The sequence below is a fragment of the Semicossyphus pulcher genome, unplaced genomic scaffold (assembly GCF_022749685.1).
Source record: "Semicossyphus pulcher isolate SPU_LCO1_2020_fin unplaced genomic scaffold, fSemPul1.0.p SCAF_2, whole genome shotgun sequence".
Lineage (NCBI taxonomy): Eukaryota > Metazoa > Chordata > Actinopteri > Labriformes > Labridae > Semicossyphus > Semicossyphus pulcher.
The window spans coordinates 12,925,038-12,937,952 of NW_027211693.1; the positions used below are offsets into that span (position 1 = coordinate 12,925,038).

Below are 12,915 nucleotides of genomic sequence, written 5' to 3' on the forward strand. Positions count from 1 at the left end.
TTAGATGTATATTTAGATAACCAATCAGATTTGAAGGTGTGGCTTTGATGACCACGTCATTATCTTCACTTACAAAGTAAGTAAGAGGTCTCCAACAAGAGCCAGTGTCAAGATGATCACATTATGGCTCACACTGCTTCTCCTTCATCAGGCCTGTAAGTGATACGTTGTAATGACTGTGTCTAGATGTTTGGTTGAATGATTATTTAATGTTTAATTTATTCTTCCTTTATACTTGTATCTAGATACGCTGGCTCCAGTGACCCAAGTTCAAATTGGTGAACCTGCAACCATCATGTGTTTTTCGCCGGAAATTTTAAACACCCGAGTCTTCTGGTACAAGCAGAGTGCTGGTGATGCTTTGAAATTAATTGTGATACTGCAGAAACATACAAAGCCTGAGTTTGAAGCAGAGTTTTCAGCTTCTAGATTTGATTTGAAAGTTAGTGAGAATACAAGCAATCTGACCATTTTGAGGACAATTGAAGAAGACGAGGGAATGTATCACTGTGTAGTCATGGAGTTTACTGTGATAGCTTTGAGTTCAACCTATTTGTCCATCAAAGGTAATTATGTGATTTGTTGCTTTATCCATTTAAAGCTGCATTATGTTTCTATTTCTAACCATCTCTTTAGTAAAATTTGAAAGGATTTTTTCATTCATTAGACATTTACTGTTTAATATAAATTCATGTATCATTAGTATCATGCAGGAAACACTCAGAGGACATCAGACTACACTGTTGTTCAGCGGCCGACAGTTTCTGATCCAGTCCGTCCAGGAGACTTGATGACTCTGCAGTGTTCAGTCCTCTCTGACTCTGAGAGTCAAACGTGTCCAGGAGGTCACAGTGTGTACTGGTTCAGAGCCGGATCAGATAAATCTCATCCAGACATCATCTACACTGATGGAAACAGACGTGGTGGATGTGACGAGAGATCTGACACTCAGAGAAGCTGTGTTTATCGCTTCTCTAAGAACGTCAGCTCCTCTGATGCTGGGACTTACTACTGTGCTGTGGCCACATGTGGAGAGATACTGTTTGGAGACAGAACAAAACTAGAGCTTGGTATGATTATAAGTTCAGCACTGGAGGTGATCTTCATAATATTTTATTAACATCATGAATGAAACTTTGTTCTTTGTTCTTTAGAGCAAACAACAAGCTCTGAATTTGTTGCTCTGGTGATAGCGATAGTCTGCCTGGTCATTTCTGTGATTGGAAATATTGTTTTCATCTGTCACCGATCTCCGAGAGCAGCATGTGGACAATGTAAAGGTAAGAGTTGTTTACTGATTCAAACATTTGGTAGTTTTACTTGAAACATTTATTGACTACAGGAAGTGTAACATCAAACAGGAGAGGACAAACCTTCACCTCCTATTCTTAAATGAAATAGAAGATATCCATATCAGCACGTCACTGATATTTCGCACAATTTTGAGCCTCCACATTGCTGTTTATTCCATGTGTGCCTCAATAAACCTGAACAGGATGCACAAGTTATTAAGGACACTGTCCAAAAATGATGTTTTTAATGTTATATTTTAAACTAAAATGTGCTGAAACAGCTGAGGATCTGGATTTAAAAGTGAGAAAAGTACATAATGTTTCTGTCTTCACTCAATTCAAGGAATAGAAAGCGCCTCTTTGCCAGCAAGACATGACAACTCCAACCCAAGAATAGATGATATTGTAAGTGATCAAAGAAAGTTGCATACTGTATAACTTTAACATAACTCCTAACTTGCTGTATACGAACACCATCATGTAATGAGAACTTTATTTGCTGCACAGACTGAAGGTGGACATGATCTGAACTATGCTGCGTTGCATTTTCACGGCGGGAAATCTACAAGAGGGAGGAAGACTAAAGAGTTAAAGACTGAAGACGGTGTCTATTCTCAAGTGAAATGCTCGATGTAAACGTCTATGAAAACATGTGGGGGGTTTTATACGACTGACCTTAAAGTGTCTAACATGATTGTTGAGAGGAAGCAGACACTACTGTTTCTGCATCTACTTCTGAATGCATAAAATGACCCTTTATGTTACTGTGAGTTGATCCTTCCATCTTTTTATGTTTCACATCCTGTTGTTGTGTTTTAATGTCTTTTTAAATAATCTGAAATCTTTAGTAAAACCTTGTCATGTCTTATTAAAGCATAAATATCTTTTTGTCTTTCTTACACGTGCGTCTCCGCTTTTCCTCAGTGATATCAGGTGCATTTACTTACAGCATTTAAGACACAATTAAACAAAGAGGTTAAACAGACAACAGAACACATAGTAAGGAAAAGTAAAGAAATGCACTTTTTCATTATATAAGTTTTAATTATTTGTTGTCTTTGTTACACACAAGAATTAAAAAGCAAAAATAAGATTTATCTCCTGAAGCCCGTCTGGCCAAATAGGGTTGCCACCCGTCCCTAAAAATACGGAATTGTCCCGTATTTGACAATTAAAGGGCGTGTCCCGTTATGAATCAATACGGGACGGGGTTTGTCCCGTATTTCTGAGTTGTTATGAACGCAGCATTATCCCACCCGCATTCTGGGAAAATGTGAGCTGGGGATAGGGAAAGACCGGCAGAGGAAGGCGGGTCTCTTAGCAGAGAGCCAGTGGGAAACAATTTTGTGCCCTCTAAACCTATGCAAATGACATAAAGACTCGTACTCAAACACACCCCAAAGTGCGCTGCAGAGCAAACAGCGTCTGTGTGCTCCGGAACCGTTTGCGCGTACTTCAATGAGTCATGTTGTGCAAACATTCGGGGCAAATTTGTCCCTTTTTCTATGCCTCGTGGCAAAAAGCACCTAGTTCACAAACGCCAGCAGGTGGTGGGAGCTGCGGTGCAGTATCATAAGGGCTGTCAGGCTCAGAGTTTCCAGTGATCATGATAACAACTCAACCTTTTGTTGTTGAAAAACAAAATGTATTTGTCTGTAAAAACAATCTGTTAATAACGTTTTGTCATTATTATTATAATCGGGAGACCAATCAGTCCGTGGCTGTGCAAGGCTCAACCGCGGTACACAGACACACTTTGTCCACATGTCCGGAGCCGTTACGCAGGAAGTGTAATTATTATATGGATGGACTGTATGTGCTGCATCTCCGCGCTTGTTTTAAAAACATAAAGCTGCGTTAAAGAGAGTAATACTAGTAAACACCTGTCGAGTCTGGATTTTACAGTAAGCTGTTCAAAGATCTGCCCCCTCCTCTCCCGTCTCCTCATCGATCTGTGCATGCAGTTGAGGTCCGTCAGTGTGTGCGCAGCAGAGAGTGGAGTGAATTACCCCCTATGTTTACCAGCAGTCCTGGTCGAAAGAACGAACATAACAAACAGGCAGACTTCTCGCGCAGACCTGTAACCTCTCTATATAACCAGGCCCTCGCTGGGCCATTCCTTTCAGAGAGAGAGGCGCAATGCATGATGGGTGTTGTAGGAATGTAGAATGGGTTTAAACCACAAGCTGTTTGTACAACTTTCTCCACAGCTAAGGCCAATTTAAAACAATATTGCTTCTATTGATTGCAGAGAACACCAGCTTTGACTGACAGTGGCTTTTTCCAGGGGTGAATTTGTCCTTTAAGGTTGAGGTTTACAGTCGGATACGTAAGCATTTATTTAATACATGAATCAAAATATAGTGCCCATGTGTGGAAAAGAAACAACTAGGATATGTTATGATTACCCAGTCTGGAAAATTGCATCCTTAAATGCTAATGGATTAACAGTAGGCTATATTAAAAAAAACTTAATGAATAAATAAATAGATTCACTTACCAATAATTTAAAAATGTTTCTAGATATTTCTGTGTGGTTTCACTGTTTGGGTTGCGTGACTGCAAACGATGAAATATTTGAGCCAAAACCCGTGTTCACACCACCCTATACAATGATTCAATTTCATTAACAACTTCTTATCCTACTCCTCCCCTATCTGTTCAGCTTATTTCTGATGTCCACTGGTAATAAAGCACATCAAACTTGAAGTATGAATCTTAATACTTTCTTCAAACCATGTTTTAAGTTATGATTTAACACCACTGGCGCATCACCGGACCTGTGGTGGTCGTGGCCCCGAGGAACAGGCCCCCGCTGTGGATGGCGTCCTTTATTTTTCTGCATGGAAGGTGGCAACCCTATGGCCAAACAGGAATGTGATCGACATCAGGGGGAAAACTTGAGTCAACATCGGCAGGGCATGCGAATCATGGAGACCTTCGATTGCTTTTGGGGATCAAAACAGACCCACAACTTATTGTTGTCATAGAAACAAAACCCACGTGCAGCGTTCTCTCACCGGGTGCAGTGTTTTTTCTCTCACAGCAGAAGTGCTTCATCCCAGCTCTCTCCAGCCGCCCTGCCCTGCATGACTAATGTGAGCTAATGCTTGTGATGATTTGCTGGTTCGCCGGTGTAATTTGACGTTTGGTCACGAAGCACAATGCCAGAGTCATGCAGTGTATTTATGTTAGAGCTAGTTGGCTAACCTTAGCATGCTCGCTAAAGTTATAACTAACAAAATACTATCCGAGTGTGTGTGTCAGTTATCTAGCTTGACAAATAACTTCGCCAGCTAACATGACAAACAGTGTTGATTTTGTAAATTATGTAGCAGAACAAAGCAAATGTGCATAACTACCGATTGTTTTCTAATAGCCAATATCATTGCATTACCTGCCCAGGCTAAGGTTAGCCAGCTACCGTTAGCTTGTCTGCTATCGCAGACGATTTGCCAGTTCGGCAACGTAGCAAAACACCGTTGAGTAGATAACATCAGCCAACTCGCACAGACTCTCTGGGCTGATCTGGCTGGTAATTGCATGGATCTGGCATTGTGCTTTGTAACCAAATGGCAAATTACTCAGTGTAATTATGTTGGAGCTAGTTGGCTAACCTTAGCATGCTCGCTAACGTTATGACAATCAAAATACTATCCGAGTGTGAATGTCAGTGTTGTCAGTCTAGCATGACAAATAACTTTGCTACCTGACATGATATTAACTGAGGTGTTATGACAAACAGTGTTGATTTTGGAAAATATGATGCAGGTCAACATGATACCGGTCAATGAACACGTCTCATAATTCCCCAAATGTTGTGGGAACGTTGAATAAGCCTGACAAGAAAGAGAACCTGTCCATGTTTACAGTAAATGTTTACAGAGTTCCTCAATCACTGAGAACCATGAATCTTTTCTGAATTTAAATTAGAGTGAAAAAAACTGAGATGCCTCACATCACACAGACAAAACCACTGTGGCAGGAAATGATCTTGTTTTATATTTAGACAACCAATCACATTTGAAGGTGTTGCTTTTATGACCACGTCATTGTATATTCAAAGTAACTAAGAGGTCTCCGAACAAGAGACAGTGTCAAGATGATCGCGTTATGGCTCACACTGCTTCTCCTTCATCAGGCCTGTAAGTGATACGCAATAATGACTGTGTCCAGATGTCTGGCTGAATGATTATTTACTGTTTAATTTATTCTTCCTTTATACTTGTATCTAGATGCGCTGGCTCCAGTGACCCAAGTTCAACTTGGTGAACCTGCAACCTTCACATGTGATTCACCTTATATTTTAAACAATGAAGCCTTCTGGTTCAAGCAGAGTGCTGGTGATGCTCTGAAATTAATTGTGAGACGATGGACAAATACAAACAAAGTGTTTGGAGCAGAGTTTTCAGATTCTAGATTTGATTTAAAAGTTCATCAGAATATGAACAATCTGACCATTTTGAGGACAGTTCAAGAAGACGAGGGAATGTATCACTGTGTAGTCCTGGAGTGGAATAAGATAACTTCATTCATTACATATTTGTCAATAAAAGGTAATTATGTGTTTTTTCAATGTCTTAGAATCAGCTACACTGTTTTAATGACTAAACAATGTTATGAAAAAAATGCTTCATGTAGCAGTTGTTGAAAGGATTTCCAATTCATATACATTATATCCTAATATGTCAAATTAGAAATATTACTCCATGTTGGCAATGTTGAGATTTGACCCATGATTTAATCATCTGAACAATAGGTTCTTACTGCTACATTTCATCATGTCAAAGCATTTTATATTGTGTTTATTTTACTTTTGAACGTCTTCAAATACACAGGAAACACTCAGAGGACATCAAACTACACTGTTGTTCAGCGGCCGACAGTTTCTGATCCAGTCCGTCCAGGAGACTTGATGACTCTGCAGTGTTCAGTCCTCTCTGACTCTGAGAGTCAAACGTGTCCAGGAGGTCACAGTGTGTACTGGTTCAGAGCCGGATCAGATAAATCTCATCCAGACATCATCTACACTGATGGAAACAGACGTGGTGGATGTGACGAGAGATCTGACACTCAGAGAAGCTGCGTTTATCGCTTCTCTAAGAACGTCAGCTCCTCTGATGCTGGGACTTACTACTGTGCTGTGGCCACATGTGGAGAGATACTGTTTGGAGACGGAACAAAACTAGAGCTTGGTATGATTATAAGTTCAGCACTGGAGGCGATCTTCATAATATTTTATTAACATCATGAATGAAACTTTCTTCTTTGTTCTCTAGAGCAAACAACAAGCTCTGAATTTGTTGCTCTGGTGATAGCGATAGTCTGCCTGGTCATTTCTGTGATTGGAAATATTGTTTTCATCTGTCACCGATCTCCGAGAGCAGCATGTGGACAATGTAAAGGTAAGAGTTGTTTACTGATTCAAACATTTGGTAGTTTTACTTGAAACGTTTATTGACTACAGGAAGTGTAACATCAAACAGGAGAGGACAAACCTTCACCTCCTATTCTTAAATGAAATAGAAGATATCCATATCAGCACGTCACTGATATTTTGCACTATTTTGAGCCTCCACATTGCTGTTTATTCCATGTGTGCCTCAATAAACCTGAACAGGATGCACAAGTTATTAAGGACACTGTCCAAAAATGATGTTTTTAATGTTATATTTTAAACTAAAATGTGCTGAAACAGCTGAGGATCTGGTTTAAAAGTGAGAAAAGTACATAATGTTTCTGTCTTCACTCAATTCAAGGAATAGAAAGCGCCTCTTTGCCAGCAAGACGTGACAACTCCAACCCAAGAATAGATGATATTGTAAGTGATCAAAGAAAGTTGCATACTGTATAAATTTAACATAACTCCTAACTTGCTGTATACGAACACGTTCATGTAATGAGAACTTTATTTGCTGCACAGACTGAAGGTGGACATGATCTGAACTATGCTGCGTTGCATTTTCACGGCCCGAAATCTACAAGAGGGAGGAAGACTAAAGAGTTAAAGACTGAAGACGGTGTCTATTCTCAAGTGAAATGCTCGATGTAAATGTCTATGAAAACATGTGGGGGGTTTTATACGACTGACCTTAAAGTGTCTAACATGATTGTTGAGAGGAAGCAGACACTACTGTTTCTGCATCTACTTCTGAATGCATAAAATGACCCTTTATGTTACTGTGAGTTGATCCTTCCATCTTTTTATGTTTTACATCCTGTTGTTGTGTTTTAATGTCTTTTTAAATAATCTGAAATCTTTAGTAAAACCTTGTCATGTCTTATTAAAGCATAAATATCTTTTTGTCTTTCTTTCACGTGCGTCTCTGCTTTTCCTCAGTGATATTAGGTGCATTTACTTACAGCATTTAAGACACAATTAAACAAGGAGGTTAAACAGACAACAGAACACATAGTAAGGAAAAGGAAATAAATTATCTTTTTCATTATATAAGTTTTAAATATTTGTTTTTGTTAAAGATTATTTAAAGATTTGGACTGTAAAGAAACTGAAACAGCTCAAATTTTAGTGACTGATAAATGTCACATCTGACAGTGCTTGAAACACGAGGGACCACCAGGAAGCAGCTTAATGCACGTTAGTTCTCTAGGGTGAGTAAAGCCACAGCTTTTGGCTTTCAGCAAATACTTTTTTTAAAGATTCTTTCGAGGCCTCTTGCCTATATCCTGCATTTGTTGGTGCAGCACAAACCTCGTCTCACGATCCCATGCGCAGGTTGAAGTCTCATCTTTGGCAGTCAAACTGTTGCAGGCTTCTCTCGGATGTTTTTTCTTGTAAACAGTGCCAACCTTTCAGGACAACTGGTGCTGCTTGAGTTTCAGCTCACTTTATGGGTGCAGGGCATCTCCAGTTAGAAAGTCCAAGGCATATGAGAATAAAAGAGACTTTTTTGATTCTTTTCTGTATTGTCTGAAGGAAACAGGGGTCATGGGGGCATGTTGGGTGTGATCTTCACTTCCTTTATCTAAGATATACCTATTGTCCTTTCTGAGGATTTGAAAGAGGTCCTTACTTGTTCACTGCTCCCATGTTTAAAGTGTTTGACGTTCTCTGTTTTCAGTATAACTGTTTCTGCCCAAAGGTCTGTGTGGTCTCTGCAGGTCTTCCTCACCTGGTATGAGTTTTAGGGACGAGGCCGGTTAGTGGAGAGTTCCTCCTGCTATAAACTCCTCGGGGGTGATGGTGATCCTGCAGGCCAAGAGGTCATGTTGACTGAGGATAAATGAGAAAGTATTTATTCAATATCATCCCCTACATGCTGAATGAAGTAGAAGCAGTGTGACCCCTAACACGATCATCTTGACACTGTCTCTTGTTAGGAGAACTGTTAGTTATGATGCGACTGAACATGGTGACATGGTCATGATAGGTCAAACCTTCAGTTGCATCTCATTGGTTATGTCACAGCCCGGCTCTTAGATTGCGACAAAAACGGGAGACACGTGGGGTATACTAATCAAAGAATTAATTTATTTACAACATAAATAGTCAAAACCAAGAAAAACATGTAGATATGAATAATCTGTAAAGTTAGTCGTGTGGGGTGTGGATGGGTGTAAATGTGTTGCATGGATGTTGTGGTGTAAAAACAAAGAAGAACAAACAAAAGAGCAACGCAGAGGTGTGTGGTGATAGGAGGTCTGCCCAGAGACTGGCTGCTGCTGCTGCTGCTCTGGCTTAAATACATGAGGCACACCGGGCCCAGGTGTGTCCCATTCTCCTGATTAGCCTGCCACCAGGTCTGCAGTCCTGGAGACAAAGAGCAAAACAGCAGTAGAGCCTACCGAGTAGAGGGGCCGTGACAGTTATCACACAATATACAATGAAAGAGCATTTCCTGCTACACGGGTCTTGTCCTGGTTTATGTGAAACATACAACCTCTAAAGAAAAAAACAGATGTGGTTCTGAGACGTGTGATCTCACCACAATGTCTGAGACACCTCCAACATGTTTGTTTGCAATGTACTCTGCTGTTACGGCCACCGCCTACACCTCCTTGTGCACCCATCAGCCATAACATCATGACCACTGACAAGTCGAGTGAATAACATTGATTATCTTGTTACAATGGCCTCTGTCAGTCCAATGCATGGAGGCCCCACCTCACGACTTACAGGACTTAGAGGATCTGCTGCTAACATCTTGGTACCACATACCTCAGCACACCTTCAGAGATCTAGTGGAGTCCATGCTTCGATGGTCAGTGCTGTTTTGGTGGCAGCGGATCCTACACAATATACAGCAGGTGGTCATAATGTTATGGCTGTATAATGTTATGCTATGGTGTATATGCACGTATAAGAGTACGGCTGAGTATGTATTTTTTCCTGAATATTCCTGCCCACCTGTGCTGCCGGCCTGAGAAGCCTGATTGGTGCCAGGCCCAGACAGTGCAACAATCAGAAACTGGGTTGTAACATCTGCACTGGACATCAAAACACTTTTCAGCCAGACTAAGGGAGTTTCAAGGTCAGGGACATACCAAACTATCAAGTACTGCTTTGGCTTGTTGTTGCACTGGCACAATGTCTGACACCTGTTACTGGATCCCAATTCACAGCCTATCTGCAATCTCCACCACCCCCCAAAACCCCACACTAAGCCAGAGCTTAGTCAACAGCCTCCATTATCTGCTTGGGCAAGAACTCAAGCAGTAGCCACTTGGTACTTGGCACCATCACTTTCAACATCATGTGCTTGTTTGTTCAAGTTGTGATGTGAGAGACTGCTTTCCATTCCTAACATTTAATGAAAAGAGGTTATAACCTCATAGGTGTAGTTTTAAACTAGGTCCGGGAGCAAAGACCACACCTCAAACACATCCCATTTCAGCCATGTTTGTGTTTAAGCACACCTTATACATTCCTTACCCCTTTGACTCTGCCTTCACATAAACTGTGACCGACATGACAGAAACACACTTACCTTTACCATAGATTAGGAGCTCCTTCTTGACACTTCAGACAGCAATCTAATAAAAGATCGCCAAACTCTAAGGGTCGGGGTCCTCTCCATCTCCTCTCACACAACCTTCACAACTCATAATGTATTAATTCCTCTCTTTGTGTTATGATTTTTATATTCTTAGGAAGGTTGGAAAAATGCATTTAAATCGGTGATCAGATCGATGGTCGGCAGATCTCACTATTAAAAAAAAAATCAGTAATCGGTATCGAGTAAAATCCTGATCTGGGCATCCCTGGATCATACTTATGGAAGGGTTTGGAGATAAAGGATGTGATGATTAAAATGAACTTGCAATAGCCACCATGTTTGTGTAGTAAGTGAGAGCCACATAAAGAACACCACATTTAAACACTTAAAGAGAGTAATACTAGTAAACACCTGTCAAGTCTGGATTTTACAGTAAGCTGTTCAAAGATCTGCCCCCTCCTCTCCCGTCTCCTCATCGATCTGTACATGCAGTTGAGGTTCGTCAGTGTGCGCGCAGCTGAGAGTGGAGTGAATTACCCCCTATGTTTACCAGCAGTTCTGGTCGAAAGAACGAACATAACAAACAGGCAGACTTCTCGCACAGACCTGTAACTTCTCTATATAGCCAGGCCCTCACTGGGCCATTCCTTTCAGAGACAGAGGCGCAATGCATGATGGGTGTTGTAGGAAAGTGGAATGGGTTTAAACCACAAGCTGTTTGTACAACTTTCTCCACAGCTAAGGCCAATTTAAAATATTATTGCTTCTATTGATTGCAGAGAACACCAGCTTTGACTGACAGTGGCTTTTTCCAGGGGTGAATTTGTCCTTTAAGGTTGAGGTTTACAGTCGTATACGTAAGCATTTATTTAATACATGAATCCAAATATAGTGCCCATGTGAGGAAAAGAAACAACTAGGATATGTTATGATTACCCAATCTGGAAAATTGCATCCTTAAATGCTAATGGATTAACAGTAGGCTATATTAAAAAAACTTAATGAATAAATAAATAGATTCATTTACCAATAATGAAAACTGTGTTTTACTTAAATAGTTTTCTAAGATTTAAAAATGTTTCTAGAAATTTCTGTGTGGTTTCACTGTTTGGGTGGCGTGACTGCAAACAATGAAATATTTGAGCCAAAACCCGTGTTCACACCACCCTATACAATGACTCAATTTCATTAACAATTTCTTATCCTACTCCTCCCCTATCTGTTCAGCTTATTTCTAATGTCCACTGGTAATAAAGCACATCAAACGTGAAGTATGAATCTTAATACTTTCTTCAAACCATGTTTTAAGTTATGATTTAACACCACTGGCGCATCACTGGACCTGTGGTGGTCGTGGCCCCGAGGAACAGGCCCCCGCTGTGGATGGCGTCCTTTATTTTTCTGCATGGAAGGTGGCAACCCTATGGCCAAACAGGAATGTGATCGACATCAGGGGGAAAACTTGAGTCAACATCGGCAGGGCATGCGAATCATGGAGACCTTCGATTGCTTTTGGGGATCAAAACAGACCCACAACTTATTGTTGTCATAGAAACAAAACCCACGTGCAGCGTTCTCTCACCGGGTGCAGTGTTTTTTCTCTCACAGCAGAAGTGCTTCATCCCAGCTCTCTCCAGCCGCCCTGCCCTGCATGAGTAATGTGAGCTAATGCTTGTGATGATTTGCTGGTTCGCCGGTGTAATTTGACGTTTGGTCACGAAACACAATGCCAGAGTCATGCAGTGTATTTATGTTAGAGCTAGTTGGCTAACCTTAGCATGCTCGCTAACGTTATAACTAACAAAATACTATCCGAGTGTATGTGTCAGTTATCTAGCTTGACAAATAACTTTGCCAGCTAACATGACAAACAGTGTTGATTTTGTAAATTATGTAGCAGAACAAAGCAAATGTGCATAACTACCGATTGTTTTCTATTAGCCAATATCATTGCATTACCTGCCCAGGCTAAGGTTAGCCAGCCAGCTGTAAGCTTGTCTGCTATCGCAGACGATTTGCCAGTTCGGCAACGTAGCAAAACACCGTTGAGTAGATAACATCAGCCAACTCGCACAGACTCTCTGGGCTGATCTGGCTGGTAATTGCATGGATCTGGCATTGTGCTTTGTAACCAAATGGCAAATTACTCAGTGTAGTTATGTTGGAGCTAGTTGGCTAACCTTAGCATGCTCACTAACGTTATGACAACTAAAATATTATCCGAGTGTGAATGTCAGTGTTGTCAGTCTAGCATGACAAATAACTTTGCTACCTGACATGATATTAACTGAGGTGTTATGACAAACAGTGTTGATTTTGGAAAATATGATGCAGGTCAACATGATACCGGTCAATGAACACGTCTCATAATTCCCCAAATGTTGTGGGAACGTTGAATAAGCCTGACAAGAAAGAGAACCTGTCCATGTTTACAGTAAATGTTTCAGAGTTCCTCAATCACTGAGAACCATGAATCTTTTCTGAATTAAAAATTAGAGTGAAAAAAACTGAGATGCCTCACATCACACAAACAAAACCACTGTGGCAGGAAATGATCTTTGTTTTATATTTAGACAACCAATCAGATTTGAAGGTGTTGCTTTGATGACCACGTCATTGTATATTCAAAGTAACTAAGAGGTCTCCGAACAAGAGACAGTGTCAAG

General features: G+C 40.7%; 1 protein-coding gene across 1 annotated transcript; it reads left to right on the forward strand.

Moving 5' to 3' along the window:
• The first annotated feature begins 5,394 nt into the window (after positions 1 to 5,394).
• Positions 5,395 to 7,344, forward strand: LOC138597897 (uncharacterized). The gene is made up of 6 exons (XM_069669454.1): positions 5,395 to 5,437; positions 5,528 to 5,848; positions 6,131 to 6,487; positions 6,572 to 6,697; positions 7,052 to 7,113; positions 7,216 to 7,344. The coding sequence occupies exons 1-6, from the start codon at positions 5,395 to 5,397 to the stop codon at positions 7,342 to 7,344; spliced, it is 1,038 nt and encodes a 345-aa protein (XP_069525555.1).
• The last annotated feature ends 5,571 nt before the right edge of the window (positions 7,345 to 12,915 follow it).